We start from the raw sequence: 20,050 nt of genomic DNA on the forward strand, positions 1-20,050 counted from the left end.
CAGGGTTACCGTAACACAGTATATATTATACTACAGTCAGTCTGACAGGGTTACCGTAACACAGTATATTATACTACAGTCAGTCTGACAGGGTTACCGTAACACAGTATATTATACTACAGTCAGTCTGACAGGGTTACCGTAACACAGTATATTATACACAGTCAGTCTGACAGGGTTACCGTAACACAGTATATATTATACTACAGTCAGTCTGACAGGGTTACCGTAACACAGTATATATTATACTACAGTCAGTCTGACAGGGTTACCGTAACACAGTATATATTATACTACAGTCAGTCTGACAGGGTTACCGTAACACAGTATATTATACTACAGTCAGTCTGACAGGGTTACCGTAACACAGTATATTATTCTACAGTCAGTCTGACAGGGTTACCGTAACACAGTATATATTATACTACAGTCAGTCTGACAGGGTTACCGTAACACAGTATATATTATACTACAGTCAGTCTGACAGGGGTACCGTAACACAGTATATATTATACTACAGTCAGTCTGACAGGGTTACCGTAACACAGTACATATTATACTACAGTCAGTCTGACAGGGTTACCGTAACACAGTACATATTATACTACAGTCAGTCTGACAGGGTTACCGTAACACAGTACATATTATACTACAGTCAGTCTGACAGGGTTACCGTAACACAGTATATTATACTACAGTCAGTCTGACAGGGTTACCGTAACACAGTATATATTATACTACAGTCAGTCTGACAGGGTTACCGTAACACAGTATATTATACTACAGTCAGTCTGACAGGGTTACCGTAACACAGTATATTATACTACAGTCAGTCTGACAGGGTTACCGTAACACAGTATATTATACACAGTCAGTCTGACAGGGTTACCGTAACACAGTATATATTATACTACAGTCAGTCTGACAGGGTTACCGTAACACAGTATATATTATACTACAGTCAGTCTGACAGGGTTACCGTAACACAGTATATATTATACTACAGTCAGTCTGACAGGGTTACCGTAACACAGTATATTATACTACAGTCAGTCTGACAGGGTTACCGTAACACAGTATATTATACTACAGTCAGTCTGACAGGGTTACCGTAACACAGTATATTATTCTACAGTCAGTCTGACAGGGTTACCGTAACACAGTATATATTATACTACAGTCAGTCTGACAGGGTTACCGTAACACAGTATATATTATACTACAGTCAGTCTGACAGGGGTACCGTAACACAGTATATATTATACTACAGTCAGTCTGACAGGGTTACCGTAACACAGTACATATTATACTACAGTCAGTCTGACAGGGTTACCGTAACACAGTACATATTATACTACAGTCAGTCTGACAGGGTTACCGTAACACAGTACATATTATACTACAGTCAGTCTGACAGGGTTACCGTAACACAGTATATTATACTACAGTCAGTCTGACAGGGTTACCGTAACACAGTATATATTATACTACAGTCAGTCTGACAGGGTTACCGTAACACAGTATATTATACTACAGTCAGTCTGACAGGGTTACCGTAACACAGTATATTATACTACAGTCAGTCTGACAGGGTTACCGTAACAGTGTTATATCATAATTATACCGTTTCAAAGACACATTTACAGCTGTTTCCATGGTGACGCAGAGGGTGGGTGGGTTTGGTTAATGTTGTTTTATTCCCAGGGCTTTGGTGAGGACGACATTCAGCTGCTCTTCTTGAAGAAGGACTTTTCTTCTAGTCCTCTAGAAAGAGTTCTTCCTTCTTTCTTTCCTGCCGTTTGACATTGTTCCCCCTCTCCTCTTGTCCTGTCTGAAGCCCTGGGCCTCTCTCCTCCTGTCCTGTCTGAAGCCCTGGGCCTCTCTCCTCCTGTCCTGTCTGAAGCCCTGGGCCTCTCTCCACTTGTCCTGTCTGAAGCCCTGGGCCTCTCTCCTCCTGTCCTGTCTGAAGCCCTGGGCCTCTCTACTCTTGTCCGGTCTGAAGCCCTGGGCCTCTCTCCTCCTGTCCTGTCTGAAGCCCTGGGCCTCTCTACTCTTGTCCGGTCTGAAGCCCTGGGCCTCTCTCCTCTTGTCCTGTCTGAAGCCCTGGGCCTCTCTCCACTTGTCCGGTCTGAAGCCCTGGGCCTCTCTACTCCTGTCCTGTCTGAAGCCCTGGGCCTCTCTCCTCTTGTCCGGTCTGAAGCCCTGGGCCTCTCTCCACTTGTCCTGTCTGAAGCCCTGGGCCTCTCTCCTCCTGTCCTGTCTGAAGCCCTGGGCCTCTCTACTCTTGTCCGGTCTGAAGCCCTGGGCCTCTCTCCTCCTGTCCTGTCTGAAGCCCTGGGCCTCTCTACTCTTGTCCGGTCTGAAGCCCTGGGCCTCTCTCCTCTTGTCCTGTCTGAAGCCCTGGGCCTCTCTCCTCTTGTCCTGTCTGAAGCCCTGGGCCCCTCTCCTCCTGTCCGGTCTGAAGCCCTGGGCCCCTCTCCTCCTGTCCGGTCTGAAGCCCTGGGCCTCTCTCCTCTTGTCCTGTCTGAAGCCCTGGGCCTCTCTCCACTTGTCCGGTCTGAAGCCCTGGGCCTCTCTACTCCTGTCCTGTCTGAAGCCCTGGGCCTCTCTCCTCTTGTCTGGTCTGAAGCCCTGGGCCTCTCTACTCCTGTCCTGTCTGAAGCCCTGGGCCTCTCTCCTCTTGTCCGGTCTGAAGCCCTGGGCCTACACCAGGCCTAGCTAAGGCAGCAGTCATGTCCAGCACTCAGTCCTCTGTCTCCCCCCAACTCTGTCCTGTCTGACCTACTGTAGTACAGGTCTCTCCTCCTGTCTGACCTACTGTAGTACAGGTCTCTCCTACCTGTCTGACCTACTGTAGTACAGGTCTCTCCTCCTGTCTGACCTACTGTAGTACAGGTCTCTCCTCCTGTCTGACCTACTGTAGTACAGGTCTCTCCTCCTGTCTGACCTACTGTAGTACAGGTCTCTCCTCCTGTCTGACCTACTGTAGTACAGGTCTCTCCTCCTGTCTGACCTACTGTAGTACAGGTCTCTCCTCCTGTCTGACCTACTGTAGTACAGGTCTCTCCTCCTGTCTGACCTACTGTAGTACAGGTCTCTCCTCCTGTCTGACCTACTGTAGTACAGGTCTCTCCTCCTGTCTGACCTACTGTAGTACAGGTCTCTCCTCCTGTCTGACCTACTGTAGTACAGGTCTCTCCTCCTGTCTGACCTACTGGAGCACAGGTCTCTCGTCCCCTCTGTCCTGTCTGACCTAGTGGAGTACAGGTCTCTCCTCCCCTCTGTCCTGTCTGACCTACTGGAGTACAGGTCTCTTCTCCCCTCTGTCCTGTCTGACCTACTGGAGTACAGTTCTCGCCTCCCCTCTGTCCTGTCTGACCTAATGGAGTACAGGTCTCTCCTCCCCTCTGTCCTGTCTGACCTACTGGAGTACAGGTCTCTCCTCCCCTCTGTCCTGTCTGACCTACTGGAGTACAGGTCTCTCAACTGTCCTGTCTGACCCAGTGGAGTACAGGTCTCTCAACTGTCCTGTCTGACCCAGTGGAGTACAGGTCTCTCGTCCTGTCTGACCTAGTGGAGTACAGGTCTCTCCTCCCCTCTGTCCTGTCTGACCTAGTGGAGTACAGGTCTCTCAACTGTCCTGTCTGACCTAGTGGAGTACAGGTCTCTCCTCCCCTCTGTCCTGTCTGACCTAGTGGAGTACAGGTCTCTCAACTGTCCTGTCTGATCTACTGGAGCACAGGTCTCTCGTCCTGTCTGACCTAGTGGAGTATAGGTCTCTCCTCCCCTCTGTCCTGTCTGACCTACTGGAGCACAGGTCTCTCGTCCTGTCTGACCTAGTGGAGTACAGGTCTCTCCTCCCCTCTGTCCTGTCTGACCTAGTGGAGTACAGGTCTCTCCTCCCCTCTGTCCTGTCTGACCTAGTGGAGTACAGGTCTATCCTCCCTCTGTCCTGTCTGACCTACTGGAGTACAGGTCTCTCCTCCCCTCTGTCCTGTCTGACCTACTGGAGTACAGGTCTCTCGTCCTGTCTGATCTAGTGGAGTACAGGTCTATCCTCCCCTCTGTCCTGTCTGATCTAGTGGAGTACAGCTCTCTCCTCCCCTCTGTCCTGTCTGACCTACTGGAGTACAGTTCTCTCCTCCTGTCTGACCTAGTGGAGTACAGGTCTCTCCTCCTGTCTGACCTAGTGGAGTACAGGTCTCTCGTCCTGTCTGACCTAGTGGAGTACAGGTCTCTCCTCCTGTCTGATCTAGTGGAGTACAGGTCTCTCCTCCCCTCTGTCCTGTCTGACCTAGTGGAGTACAGGTCTAAGAAGCATTGTTTTGACGTGTCCTCTGTGTCCCTATCAGGGTTTCCTTTAGCCGGTAGTATTCGGCTTTGGACGATTTAATATAAAATATAAAAGCTATTCTAAAAAATGATTTTATATAGAAAAGCCGATGGAAATACATCTGTCTGGTCATGCTTGTCGGTCTATAGGTTAATTTGGTGGGATGAAATTGGCGTGTGTGTACAGTATCTTCATTATGTATCTTGTTTATCACACCGTACAGCAGACAGATACAGAGCCTTAAGGCAGAAAGTCTGTCAGACAGCACTTCTGAAAACATATACTTATACTGCAACCTGAACGTTTTACTACATATTATGAGGCATCCCTAAGTCTAAATATTCCTGTTACATTGAACAACCTTCAATGTTATGTCATAATTACGTAAAATTCTGGCAAATTAGTTCGCAACGAGCCAGGCGGCCCAAACTGTTGCATATACCCTGACTGCGTGCAATGAACGCAAAATGACACAATTTCACCTGGTTAATATTGCCTGCTAACCTGGATTTCTTTTAGCTAAATATGCAGGTTTAAAAATATATACTTGTGTATTGATTTTAAGAAAGACATTGATGTTTAGGGTTAGGTACACGTTGGGGCAACGACAGTCCTTTTTCGCGAATGCGCCCCGCATCGATTATATGCAACGCAGGACAGGTTAGATAAACTAGTAATATCATCAACCATGTGTAGTTAACTAGTGATTATGATTGATTGTTTTTTATAAGATAAGTTTAATGCTAGCTAGCACCTTACCTTGGCTTCTTACTGCATTCGCGTAACAGGCAGGCTCCTCGTGGAGTGCAATGTAAAGCAGGTGGTTAGAGCGTTGGACTAGTTAACCGTAAGCTTGCAAGATTGAATCCCCGAGCTGACAAGGTAAAAATCTGTCGTTCTGCCCCTCAACAAGGCAGTTTACCCACCGTTCCTAGGCCGTCATTGTAAATAAGAATGTGTTCTTAACTGACTTGCCTAGTTAAATAAAGGTGTAAAAAAAATATATATATATATATTTTAAACGGGAAATCGGTGTCCAAAAATACCGATTTACCGATTGTTATGGAAACTTGAAATCGGCCCTAATTAATCGGCTGTTCTGATTAATCGGTCGACCTCTACTATCTTCTGTCTCTTGTGACCAGCAGGGGACTGTTTTAGGATTGTTTGATCACCATGTTGTCTGCTGTGTTTTGGGCAAGTCTCTATCTCACTGTACAATTCCACCTTGTCCTCTTCCCCTTTCCTCTTCCTGTCTTCTCTCCAGTCCGCAAGAGGCGAGTGGAGGGGGACCAGTAAGGGGCGGAGCCTGTCATGTCTCCCAGCCTGTCCCGTCGTCTCATCTCGCCATATGGAATACATTTTCAGCCAATACCCTGGTCTCATCTCACCGTGGCGTGCGTGTGGACGTTAAGTCTTGTGCCAAAACCCGGAGCAAGGCGCCCTCAACCAGACAGGGACTGAGTCCCAAATGGCACCGAGTCCCAAATGGCACCCTTGTTCCCTATGTAGTGTACTACTTTTGATCAGAGCCCTAGGGGCTGTGATCGTGCACTATAGAGAATAGGGTTCCATTTGACACCCAGCTAACATCATCTATCTGAGAAGAAGAGAAATAACTGGAATAGCCCTCTCCTCTAGTACTTACATATCTATACACACATGTTGTTGTTGTTATTATTATTATTGTTTATTATACTATTGTTAGCACTACAGCTGGACATCTTATTGTTTAGTTTTTCTTCAGTTAATTTCAGGCGCTTTCTTTTTTCTTTTCTCTGAATGATTTATTTTCTGTTTTTTTTCCCTGTGTTTAGAGCAACATGAACAGTACTGTAATCTAACCAAGTAACCATGGTCTTAAACATACTACCCTAACCTCTGACCCCTAACCCCTACAGTGGTATAGGGCCCTGACCTCCAACCCCTACAGTGGTATAGGGCCCTGACCTCCAACCCCTACAGTGGTATAGGGCCCTGACCTCCAACCCCTACAGTGGTATAGGGCCCTGACCCCTAACCCCTACAGTGGTATAGGGCCCTGACCTCCAACCCCTACAGTGGTATAGGGCCCTGACCCCTAACCCCTACAGTGGTATAGGGCCCTGACCTCCAACCCCTACAGTGGTATAGGGCCCTGACCCCTAACCCCTACAGTGGTATAGGGCCCTGACCTCCAACCCCTACAGTGGTATAGGGCCCTGACCTCCAACCCCTACAGTGGTATAGGGCCCTGACCTACAACCCCTACAGTGGTATAGGGCCCTGACCTCCAACCCCTACAGTGGTATAGGGCCCTGACCTCCAACCCCTACAGTGGTACGGGGCCCTGACCCCTAACCCCTACAGTGGTACGGGGCCCTGACCCCTAACCCCTACAGTGGTATAGGGCCCTGACCTCCAACCCCTACAGTGGTATAGGGCCCTGACCCCTAACCCCTACAGTGGTATAGGGCCCTGACCTCCAACCCCTACAGTGGTATAGGGCCCTGACCTCCAACCCCTACAGTGGTATAGGGCCCTGACCCCTAACCCCTACAGTGGTATAGGGCCCTGACCCCTAACCCCTACAGTGGTATAGGGCCCTGACCTCCAACCCCTACAGTGGTATAGGGCCCTGACCTCCAACCCCTACAGTGGTATAGGGCCCTGACCTCCAACCCCTACAGTGGTATAGGGCCCTGACCCCTAACCCCTACAGTGGTATAGGGCCCTGACCTCCAACCCTTACAGTGGTACGGGGCCCTGACCTCCAACCCCTACAGTGGTACGGGGCCCTGACCTCCAACCCCTACAGTGGTATAGGGCCCTGACCTCCAACCCCTACAGTGGTACGGGGCCCTGACCTCCAACCCCTACAGTGGTACGGGGCCCTGACCCCTAACCCCTACAGTGGTACGGGGCCCTGACCCCTAACCCCTACAGTGGTATAGGGCCCTGACCTCCAACCCCTACAGTGGTACGGGGCAGGCCTCCCTAGCTAGACTGCTGTATCTCTTGGTTCTGAAAGCTCTTGGTTCTGTGCTTCCTAGACAGGGGGAAGAGAGAGTCAGGACCCACTGGTCACCTCTAACAGACTGGTTCATCTGGTAGGGCTGTCTGTTTAGCCTCCTGGGGTGGATGTGGTGGGTTTGTGCAGCTGTAGGGTACTCTGAGGAGTGGATGAGAACAGCTGCCTCTCTGAAAAAGTCTCAAGCCCTGAAGAACATTTATAGATGTTTTAATACTGTCGTAAAGAATTTAAAGTCTTAAAGAATTAAAAAAGTCTTACAATTGATAATACGGTGGTTCTCTTTCAATCTCAACTGTTTTTTTGTTTTTTTTATCGATTCAGACTTACTAAGATTTAATGGGTTTATTTTATGTCCCTCTTTATGTCACTGGGAAACATATGTGGATGTTATTTAACCAAGTAAATATGATGAGGTTTTTAATCCATGATGATGAAGCATTGACTTGATCTCCTGCTGTCCTGTTATTGGTCTGGCGTGAACGTCAGCTCAACCAATGGGCTTCTCCAATACTGAACCATGCCAAAGACTAATACATACTGGACTTGTGAGGAGATGCAACTCCATGTCACTATATTCTCTTTAGATTACACATATCCTGTCAGAGAGTAGGTTAGATTAGACAGAAAACAACTGGGTTCATTACACTTACTTTTTAAATTTGATGTGCACTGTGTTCCTTCTCTCTGCTGGGCTGTTGTTGCTGATGGTGATGGCCGTCTGTGGAGCAGTGTCCGTGTGAAGGAATGCCATGGCAATGAGAGAGAGGCAGGAGAGAGCTACACACCACACACTGAGTGGTCTGGAACAGGCTCCTAGCCCTGGCATGCTACTCACTATGGAAGAAAACATGCTGTGTTAAACTCAGCTGGATTCTCCTGAGAACACTAGCCTGCTGTAAAACAGACAAAATACAGCCTGATGTTGACACTCACCATTTATAGAGAATTACAAACTGGGTGGTTCAAGCCCTGAATGCTGATTGGCTGACAGCTGTGGTATATCAGACCGTATGACAAAACATTTCATTTTTACTGCTCTAATTATGTTGGTAACCAGTTTCTAATAGCAATAAGCCACCTTGGGGGTTTGTGATATATGGCCAATATACCACGGCTAAGGGCTGTGTCCAGGCACTCCACGCTGCGTCGTGCCTAAGAACAACCCTTAGCCGTGGTATGTTGACCCTATACCACACCCCCCCGGGCCTTATTGCTTAATTACAGGCTGGCCTCCTGGACTCACATGAATCCTACTGGACCAAAACGGCTGAATCTGTGTCCAGGAAACTGGTCCTATGTGGTGTTAATGTGGTAATCTGGAGTAGGAAGTCATCATGTTGAGATCATGTGGTTTGTCTGGACCAATAGTATGGTCATGTTTCATTTCCTAATCATATCTGGTGAACCAGCCAGTCAGCCAGCCTTGATTCTGTGGGTGGGATAGAGCGATGTGATTGGTTGACTAAGGTTATTTGGAGTGATGCTGTCTGCTATACTATAATGTCTGAATCCCAAATGGTTCCCTGTTCCTTATATGGTGTACTTCCTGTTGACCAGGGCCCATAGGGTTTAACCCAGGCTATAGTATCCTGGCTCTGCTCTGTCCATACTCTGATCTTAATCATGTATATTGTTATAGTTGACCATCTCAAAATGTTTACCCTCACACACATTCCACACCGTCTCTCACACACACACACCTGTGTGTATCAAGTAAATGTAAAGTCACTGATGCGGAGGGATTTATTTTGTTGTATGGTGAAGCTCCATGTCTGGACTAAAGAGTAGAGGAAGTAGGAAGCTGGACTGTTAATATTAACCACCAAGCCTGGTAAAAAGGCCATGTCAACTATAATACGTCCTCAACCAATAAATGTTTTTACATACGCTGTCCCTCTCTGTTGTCTTCACTTTTAATCCATGTAGTTCATGTGCAGTATTTTATAATTGTACTGAACTGAATTCAGTAACTTTGTATTGTTCCACAAGGTAAACTTATGGCGTAATCAATGTCATTGTTCCAAGAAGAGCAATCAGTCTCAACATCATGCATTTATCAGATCCAGAAACAACGCAGGACATCACACTGGCTGTTCAACAAGTACACAGTTGTTGTGTTCTCTGTTCAAGTGGAAATGAATCCACATCACAGTTGTTGTGTTCTCTGTTCAAGTGGAAATGAATCCACATCACAGTTGTTGTGTTCTCTGTTCAAGTGGAAATGAATCCACATCACAGTTGTTGTGTTCTCTGTTCAAGTGGAAATGAATCCACATCACAGTTGTTGTGTTCTCTGTTCAAGTGGAAATGAATCCACATCACAGTTGTTGTGTTCTCTGTTCAAGTGGAAATGAATCCACATCACAGTTGTTGTGTTCTCTGTTCAAGTGGAAATGAATCCACATCACAGTTGTTGTGTTCTCTGTTCAAGTGGAAATGAATCCACATCACAGTTGTGTTCTCTGTTCAAGTGGAAATTAATCTACATCACAGTTGTGATTACCTTTGAACTCACCTTGGGTTCAAAGGGCATTCCCATAGCGATAGTGATACGGGCAGGTCGTTATTTTTATTTATTTTATTTTATTTCACCTTTATTTAACCAGGTAGGCAAGTTGAGAACAAGTTCTCATTTACAATTGCGACCTGGCCAAGATAAAGCAAAGCAGTTCGACAACATACAAAAACACAGAGTTACACATGGAGTAAAACAACATACAATCAATGATGCAGTAGAATAAAAAAAAAAATAATAAAAAAAATAAGACTATATACAATGTGAGCAAATGATGTGAGATAAGGGAGGTAAAGGCAAAAAAATGCCATGGTGGCAAAGTAAATAAAGTATAGCAAGAAAAACACTGGAATGGTAGATTTGTAGTTTGAAGAAAGTTCAAAGATAAAATATAAATAATATGGTGCAAAGGAGCAAAATAAATAAAATAAATAAATACAGTAGGGGAAGAGGTAGTAGTTTGGGCTAAATTATAGATGGGCTATGTACAGGTGCAGTGATCTGTGAGCTGCTCTGACAGCTGGTGCTTAAAGCTAGTGAGGGAGATAAGTGTTTCCAGTTTCAGAGATTTTTGTAGTTCGTTCCAGTCATTGGCAGCAGAGAACTGGAAGGAGAGACGACCAAAGGAGGAGTTGGCTTTAGGGGTGACCAGAGAGATATACCTGCTGGAGCGCGTGCTACAGGTAGGTGCTGCTATGGTGACCAGTGAGCGGAGATAAGGGGGGACTTTACCTAGCAGAGTCTTGTAGATGACCTGGAGCCAATGTGTTTGGCGACGATTATGAAGCGAAGGCCAGCCAACGAGAGCGTACAGGTCGCAGTGGTGGGTAGTATATGGGGCTTTGGTGACAAAACGGATGGCACTGTGATAGACTGCATCCAGCTTGTTGAGTAGGGTATTGGAAGCTATTTTGTAAATGACATCGCCGAAGTCGAGGATTGGTAGGATGGTCAGTTTTACGAGGGTATGTTTGGCAGCATGAGTGAAGGATGCTTTGTTGCGAAATAGGAAGCCAATTCGAGATTTCACTTTGGATTGGAGATGATTGATGTGAGTCTGGAAGGAGAGTTTACAGTCTAACCAGACACCTAGGTATTTGTAGTTGTCCACAAATTCTAAGTTAGAACCGTCCAGAGAAGTGATGCTGGACAGGCGGGCAGGTGCAGGCAGCGATCGGTTGAAGAGCATGCATTTAGTTTTATTTGTGTTTAGGAGCAGTTGGAGACCACGGAAGGAGAGTTGAATGGCATTGAAGCTCGTCTGGAGGGTTGTTAACACAGTGTCCAAAGAAGGGCCAGAAGTGTACAGAATGGTGTCGTCTGCGTAGAGGTGGATCAGAGATTCACCAGCAGCAAGAGCGACATCATTTATGTATACAGAGAAAAGAGTTGGCCCAAGAATTGAACCCTGTGGTACCCCCAAAGAGACTGCCAGAGGTCCAGACAGTAGGCCCTCCGATTTGACACACTGAACTCTGTCAGAGAAGTAGTTGGTGAACCAGGCGACGCAATCGTTTGAGAAACCAAGGCTACTGAGTCTGCCGATGAGGATGTGGTGATTAACAGAGTCAAAAGCTTTGGCCAGGTCAATGAATACGGCAGCACAGTAATGTTTCTTATCGATGGCGGTTACGATGTCGTTTAGGACCTTGAGCGTGGCTGAGGTGCACCCATGACCAGCTCTGAAACCAGATTGCATAGCGGAGAGGGTGCGGTGGGATTCGAAATGGTCGGTAATCTGTTTGTTGACTTGGCTTTCGAAGACCTTAGAAAGGCAGGGTAGGATGGATATAGGTCTGTAGCAATTTGGGTCAAGAGTGTCACCTCCTTTGAAGAGGGGGATGACAGCAGCTGCTTTCCAATCTATGGGAATCTCAGACGACACGAAAGAGAGGTTGAACAGGCTAGTAATAGGGGTTGCAATAATTTCGGCAGATAATTTTAGAAAGAAAGGGTCCAGATTGTCAAGCCCAGCTGATTTGTAGGGGTCCAGATTTTGCAGCTCTTTCAGAACATCAGCTGAATGGATTTGGGAGAAGGAGAAATGGGGGAGGCTTGGGCGAGTTGCTGTGGGGGGTGCAGTGCTGTTGAATGCAGTAGGGGTAGTTAGGTGGAAAGCATGGCCAGCCGTAGAAAAATGCTTATTGAAATTCTCAATTATAGTGGGCTTATCGGTGGTGACAGAGTTTCCTATCCTCAGTGCAGTGGGCAGTTGGGAGGAGGTGTTCTTATTCTCCATGGACTTTACAATGTCCCAGAACTTTTTAGAGTTGGAGTTGCACGAAGCGAATTTCTGTTTGAAAAAGCTAGCCTTGGCGTTTCTAACTGCCTGTGTGTATTGGTTTCTAACTTCCCTAAAAAGTTGCATATCGCGGGGGCAGTTCGATGCTAATGCAGAACGCCACAGGATATTTTTGTGTTGGTTAAGGGCAGTCAGGTCTGGGGAGAACCAAGGGCTATATCTGTTCCTGGTTCTAAATTTCTTGAAAGGGGCATGCTTATTTAAGATGGTGAGGAAGGCATTTTTAAAAAATAACCAGGCATCCTCTACTGACGGGATGAGGTCAATATCCTTCCAGGATACCAGGGCCAGGTCGATTAGAAAGGCTTGCTCGTTGAAATGTTTCAGGGAGCGTTTGACAGTGATGAGTGGAGGTCGTTTGACCGCTGACCCATTACGGGTGCAGGCAATGAGGCAGTGATCGCTGAGATCTTGGTTGAAAACAGCAGAGGTGTATTTAGAGGGCACGTTGGTTAGGATGATATCTATGAGGGTGCCAGTGTTTGCGGCTTTGGGGTTGTACCTGGTGGGTTCATTAATAATTTGTGTGAGATTGAGGGCATCAAGCTTGGATTGTAGGATGGCTGGGGTGTTAAGCATGTCCCAGTTTAGGTCACCTAGTAGCACGAGCTCTGAGGATAGATGGGGGGCAATCAGTTCACATATGGTGTCCAGAGCACAACTAGGGGCCGAGGGGGGTCTATAGCAGGCGGCAACGGTGAGAGACTTGTTTTTGGAGAGGTGGATTTTTAAAATTAGAAGTTCAAATTGTTTGGGTACAGACCTGGATAGCAGGACAGAACTCTGCAGGCTATCTCTGCAGTAGATTGCAACACCGCCCCCTTTGGTCGTTCTATCTTGTCTGAAAACGTTGTAGTTAGGGATGAAGATTTCAGAGTTTTTGGTGGACTTCCTAAGCCAAGATTCAGACACAGCTAGGACATCCGGGTTGGCGGAGTGTGCTAAAGCAGTGAATAAAACAAACTTAGGGAGGAGGCTTCTAATGTTAACATGCATGAAACCAAGGTTATTACGGTTACAGAAGTCATCAAAAGAGAGCGCCTGGGGAGTAGGAGTGGAGCCAGGCACTGCAGGGCCTGGATTCACCTCTACATCCCCAGAGGAGCAGAGAAGAATAAGTATGAGGGTACGGCTAAAAGCTATAAGAATTGGTCGTCTGTGACGTCCAGAATAGAGAGAAAAAGGAGCAGGTTTCTGGGGGCGATAAAATAGCTTCAAGGTATAATGTACAGACAAAGGTATGGTGGGATGTGAGTACAGAGGAGGTAAACCTAGGCATTTAGTGATAGTGAGAGAGATATTGTCTCTAGAAACATCATTGAAACCAGAAGATGTCATAGCATGTGTGGGTGGAGGAACTGAGAGGTTGGATAAGGTATAATGAGCAGGGCTAGAGGCTCTACAGTGAAATAAGCCAATAAACACTAACCAGAACAGCAATGGAGAAGGCATATTGACATTAAGGAGAGGCATATAGGTTATATAGGTTATATACACTATATATACTACTATATATAGGTTATATACACTGAACAAAAATATAAACTCAACATGAAGCATTTTCAAAGATTTTACTGAGTTACATTTCATATAAGGAAATCAGTCAATTGAAAAATGCATTAGGCTCTAATCTATGGATTTCACATGACTGGGAATACAGATATGAATATGTTGGTCATAGAAACCTTAAAGTATCTGGTGTGACCACCATTTGCCTCATGCAGCGTGACACATCTCCTTCTCATAGAGTTGATCAGGCTGTTGATTGTGGTCTGTGGAACGTTGACCCACTCCTCTTCAATGGCTGTGTGAAGTTGCTGGATATTGGCGGGAACTGGAACACGCTGTTCTATACGTTGATCCAGAGCATCCCAAACATGCTCAATGGGTGACATGTCTGGTGAGTATGCAGTCCATGGAAGAACTGGGACGTTTTCAGCTTCCAGGAATTGTGTACAGATCCTTGCGACATGGGGCCGTGCATTATCATGCTGAATCATGAGGTGATGGCGGTGAATTAATGGCACGACAATGGGCCTCAGTATCTGTTTAAGGTTATTTCTGTGCATTCAAATTGCCATCAGTAAAAGGCAAATTTATTCGTAGCTTATGCCTGCACATACCATAACCCGACATCAGCAAACCTCTCGCCCACACAACACCATACATGCTGTCTGGGGCAGCAGGTAGCCTAGTGGTTAGACCGTTGGGCCAATAACCGAAAGTTTGCTGGATCGAATCCCTGAGCTGACAAGGTAAAAATCTGTCATTCTACCCCTGAACAAGGCACTTAACCCACTGTTTTCCGGTAGGTCATTGAAAATAAGAATTTGTTCTTAACTGACTTGCCTAGTTAAATAAAGGTTACATTTTAAATAAAATAAAAAAGTCTGCTATTTGCCCGGTACAGTTGAAACCGGGATTTATCAGAGAAGAGCACACTTCTCCAGTGTCCCTGTGGCCATCGAAGGTGAGCATTTACCCACTGAAGTTGGTTACAACTGAACTGCAGTCAGGTCAAGACCCTGGTGAGGACGACGAGCACGCAGATGAGCTTCCCTGAGACGGTTTCTGACAGTTTGTACAGAAATTCTTCAGTTGTGCAAACCCACAGTTTCATTAGCTGGCAGGGTGGCTGGTCTCAGACGATCCCACAGTTTCATCAGCTGTCCAGGTGGCTGGTCTCAGATGATCCCACAGTTTCATCAGCTGTCTGGGTGGCTGGTCTCAGATGATCCCACAGGTGAAGAAACCGGATGTAGAGGTCCTGGGTTGGCGTGGTTACACAGGGTCTGCGGTTGTGAGGCCAGTTGGACGTACTGCCAAATTCTCTAAAACGATGTTGGACACAGATTATAGTAGAGAAATTAACATGCAATTCTCTGGCAACAGCTCTGGTGGACATTCCAGCAGTCTGCATGCCAATTGTACACTCCCTGAAAACTTGAGACATCTGTGGCATTGTGTTGTGTAACAAAATTGCACATTTTAGAGTGGCCTTTTATTGTCCCCAGCACAAGGTGCACCTGTGTATTTTTTTATGTTGTATTTATTTCACCTTTATTTAACTAGGCAAGTCAGTTAAGAACAAATTCTTATTTACAATGACGGCCTGCCAAAAGGCAAAAGGCCTCCTGCGGGGACGACACATGACAACCCAGCATGGTAGCAACACAACATAACAACAACATGGTAGCAACACAACATGGTGCAAACATTATTGGGCACAGACAACAGCACCAAGGGCTGTCAGTAACTGTCAGTAAGAGTGTCCATGATTGAGTCTTTGAATGAAGAGATGGAGATAAAACTGTCCAGTTTGAGTGTTTTGTTGCAGCTCGTTCCAGTCGCTAGCTGCAGCGAACTGAAAAGAGGAGCGACCCAGGGATGTAATGATCATGCTGTTTAATCAGCTTCTTGATATGCCACACTATGCTCACTAACAGGGATGTGCACAACATTTGAGAGAAATAAGCTTTTTGTGCATATTGAACACTTCTGGGATCATTTATTTCAGCTCATGAAACATGGGACCAAGACTTTACATATTGCATTTATATTTTTGTTCAATGTAGTTGGAAGGATTCTACAGGAGTGTGTGTACTGTGTGTGTTCTGTCTCTGTGTGTGTGTGTGTTCTGTGTGTGTGTGTGTGTGTGTGTGTGTGTGTGTGTGTGTGTGTGTGTGACGTCCTCGAATTAGATCCAGTTTCTGTGATTGTTTGCACATGCCTGCAGGATGATGTCATGAGTGAGATCCAACACATTCCAACACATTCCTCTCTGGGTTAACTGTGGCAGAGTGGACTGTTGGATCTCACTTTCATAATGTGTGTGTGTGTGTGTGTGTGTGTGTGTGTGTGTGTGTGTGTGTGTGTGTGTGTGTGTGTGTGTAGCGTTGGATCTGGTTGCCGTAGCGGACCTCTGTGGAACTCTAGCCAGAGGGGAAATGAATGAGTCATGAGTTTCCACTCCCTGAGAAGACAGAGAGAGAAAGAAAGAAAGAGAGAGAATGGAGAACAGATCATGAGAACAGTTCCATCTCTCTCTCTCTCTCTCTCTCTCTCTGTCATGTATGGGGTGTTATCACAGTAGAGGTCTGTACTGTAATAGAAAACAGTGAAGCAGCAGTTGGAGTGTAGCCATGGTTACCAGACAAGCTCTCTCTACGTTCCACAGAATATAATATAAACTGATAATAGAAATGGACAAGTTGTTGTCATACCCAACATTAGAATATCACAAAGACAGATATCAGAGATACAGGCCTAGAGATATCATAGATACGGGCCTAGAGATATCAGAGATATGGGCCTAGAGATATCAGAGATATGGGCCTAGAGATATCAGAGATATGGGCCTAGAGATATCAGAGATACAGGCCTAGAGATATCAGAGATATGGGCCTAGAGATATCAGAGATACAGGCCTAGAGATATCAGAGATATGGGCCTAGAGATATCAGAGATATGGGCCTAGAGATATCAGAGATATGGGCCTGGAGATATCAGAGATATGGGCCTAGAGATATCAGAGATATGGGCCTAGAGATATCAGAGATATGGGCCTAGAGATATCAGAGATACAGGCCTAGAGATATCAGAGATATGGGCCTAGAGATATCAGAGATACAGGCCTAGAGATATCAGAGATACAGGCCTAGAGATGTCAGCAATATAGAGATATGGGCCTGGAGATATCAGAGAAGCCCTTCTACATTTACATTTTAGTCATTTAGCAGACACTCTTATCCAGAGCAACTTACAGTTGCGAATACATCCATTTCATGCATTTTTTTTTTTTTTTTTGAATCGAACCCACAACCCTGGCGTTGCACACATCATGCTGGCGTTGCAAACACCATGCTCTACCAACTGAGCCACAGGAAAGACTTTCTCACAGTAGTAAGTGAATTTAGCTGAAGCCAGTTAGACTTGGATCAGTTTTTTGCCTGTGAAGTGATGTCAGGCAAGCAGGAGCTCAGATGAGATTATGACATTTATAGTTCTGTCGTCTGAAATCAGTTTTAATGAGAAGCTTTGCCAGATCAGGCCTGATAGGGTATTACAGCAGTGGTAGAAGTCGCCCCTAATCACAGATCTAGGACCAGATTACTTCACTCCCCAGTCCTAACCATTAGGGGAATGGAAAACTGTAGACCTGACCCTAGATCAGTGGTTAGGGACAGATCTGACCCTAGATCAGTGGTTAGGGACAGATCTGACCCTAGATCAGTGGTTAGGGACAGATCTGACCCTAGATCAGTGGTTAGGGACACCTTCTACTTCCTTGAGGAAATAACTGCTCTGGACTCAGTTCATTGGTTTTTTCAAATACACCAGTCCAGTACATTTCTCATAACGTGACATTCGTTAAGCATTTTTCTATTCATTTAATATTTTTATTGATGCGTTCCTATTCCTTCCAAATGTTCTTCTGATTTTTGGTTGCACCTCGTCTCACGTTGGTTGAGCGTCTTCTATTGGTTTCCTTCTTCATTAAACACATAGGTGTTTGTGTTATTAAATGTGACCATCATTACTGAGTGTGTGGTTTTGTCAGGATCATGGGCAGGGTAGAGGGCGGGGCATAGGACTCTGTGGGCTGTGATTATGTTGAGAATCAACAAACCAACTGGACTGAATCCAGGGTCAAGGTGAACAGGCATGATGTAACACGTACACGGTGTGGCAGCAGTGTGTTTGGTTTCCGGATGTGAAGCATGTGTGCATGTGTGTGTATTTTAAAGTCACCCTTGGTCCACCTGTAGTTAAGAGCACAATGTGAGTGATAGTGCATGTTCGTACAACTCCCCTTTCTCTCTTCTGGCAGCAGACAGGGAGTTTGTTCTCTCTCTCTCTCTCTCTCTCTCTCTTTATTTATCTTGATCTCTCTCTTGCTCTCTCTCTCGCTTTCTCCCTCCCTCCTGGCAGCACACAGGTAGTTTGTTCTCTCTCTGTCGCTCTCCCGCTTTCCCTCCCTCCCTCCCCCTCCCTCCCTCTCTTTCGCTCTTCCTCCCACCTGGCATCACATAAGTAGTTTGTTCCCTCCCTCCCTCCCCTCCCTCCCTCCCTCCCTCCCTCCCTCCCTCCCTCCCTCTCTCTCTCTCTCTCTCTCTCTCTCTCTCTCTCTCTCTCTCTCTCTCTTAATTCAATTCAAAGGGCTGTATTGGCATGAGAAACATATGTTTACAATGCCAAAGCAAGTGAAATAGATAATAAACAAAAGTTCAAAAGGAATAGAGACATTTCAAATGTCATATTATGCCTATATACAGTGTTGTAACGATGTGCAAATAGTTAAAGTCCAAAAGCGAAAATAAATAAACATAAGTATTTACAATGGTGTTTGTTCTTCATTGGTTGCCCGTGTGGCAACAGGTCACAAATCTTGCTGCTGTGATGGCACATAGTGGTATTTCACCCAATAGATAGTGTGGCATCCCGGGAGGTCCGTGCTGTGACGTTGGCTCCCTCTGCTGGGAGTACACGGGCTGGGCACCCCGACACGGATGGCTCCAAGTAGAGGTAATTAGGGGAAAGTGCCAACCAACCGTGGAGGCCACACCGTGAGAAAGAACAGAGAGAGACCAACACAGAGCAGAAGCTGAGAAGAAGGACCGAGACAAACCTACGCGACGTCGTTGTTATGTTTATTTTATTGCCTAGTAAAGTCGCATTTGCTGACTAGAACCTCCCTGTCTCTGTGTTAATCTCATCATGCTCAACCCAACACCCCACGGTTTACCACAATAGTATATCAAAATTATATTTATTTTCAAATTCTTTGTGAGGCTGTAATCTGAGGGAAATATGTGTCTCTAATATGGTCATACATTTGGCAGGAGGTTAGGAAGTGCAGCTCAGTTTCCACCTCATTTTGTGGGCAGTGTGCACATATCCTGTCTTCTTTTGAGAGCCAGGGCGCCTACAGCGACCTTTCTCAATAGCAAGGCCATGCTCACTGAGTCTGTACATAGTCAAAGCGTTCCTTAAGTTTAGGTCAGTCACAGTGGTCAGGTATTCTGCCACTGTACTCTCTGCTTAGGGCCAAATAGCATTCTAGTTTGCTCAGTTTTTTTGTTAATTCTTTCCAATGTGTCAAGTTTTTGTTTTCTCATGATTTGGTTGGGTGTAATTGTGATGCTGTTCTGGGGGTCTGTTTGTGTTTGTGAACAGAGCCCCAGGACCAGCTTGCTTAGGGGACTCTTCTCTGTAGGTGATGGCTTTTTTATGGAAGGTTTGGGAATCACTTCCTTTAGGTGGTTGTAGAATTTAACGGCTCTTTTCTGGATTTTGATCATTAGCGGGTATCGGCCTAATTCTGCTCTGCATGCATTATTTGGTGTTTTACGTTGTACACAGAGGATATTTTTGGAGGTCTTTGTCCCATTTTGTGAATTCTTGTTTGGTGAGTGGACCCCAGACCTCACAACCGTAAAGGGCAATGGGTTCTATAACTGATTCAAGTATTTTTTGCCAGATCCTAATTGGTATGTCAAATTTTATTTTCCTTTTGATGGCGTAGAAGACTCTTCTTGCCTTGTCTCTCAGATCGTTCACGGCTTTGTAGAAGTAACCTGTGACGCTGATGTTTAGGCCGAGGTATGTATAGTTTTTTGTTTGCTCTAGGGCAACGGTGACTAGAAGGAATTTGTATTTGTGGTCCTGGAAACCTGGACCTTTTTTGGACCACCATTATTTTGGTCTTACTGAGATTTACTGTCATGGACCAGGTCTGACAGAATCTGTGCAGAATGTCTAGGTGCTGGTGTAGGCCCTCCTTGGTTCGGGACAGAAGCACCAGATCATCAGCAAACATTTGACTTCAGATTCTAGTAGGGTGAGGCCAGGTGCTGCAGACTGTTCTACTGCCCTCGCCAATTAATT

The 20,050-nt window shown here is 45.9% G+C and overlaps 1 protein-coding gene across 3 annotated transcripts in view; it reads left to right on the top strand.

Annotated features, from left to right (window-relative positions):
• Positions 1-9,232, top strand: part of LOC106595683 (tropomodulin-3) — a 54,382-nt gene extending 45,150 nt beyond the window's left edge. For all 3 annotated transcript variants that reach the window (XM_045689636.2, XM_045689637.2, XM_082969776.1), the window contains exon 10: positions 5,601-9,232. In XM_045689636.2, the coding sequence (XP_045545592.1) occupies positions 5,601-5,632 (32 nt within the window). In that variant the 3' untranslated portion in view covers positions 5,633-9,232. The remainder of the gene's footprint in view (positions 1-5,600) is intronic.
• The last annotated feature ends 10,818 nt before the right edge of the window (positions 9,233-20,050 follow it).

The sequence above is a fragment of the Salmo salar genome, chromosome 26 (assembly GCF_965601325.2).
Source record: "Salmo salar chromosome 26, fSalSal1, whole genome shotgun sequence".
In the NCBI taxonomy this organism is placed as follows: Eukaryota; Metazoa; Chordata; class Actinopteri; order Salmoniformes; family Salmonidae; genus Salmo; species Salmo salar.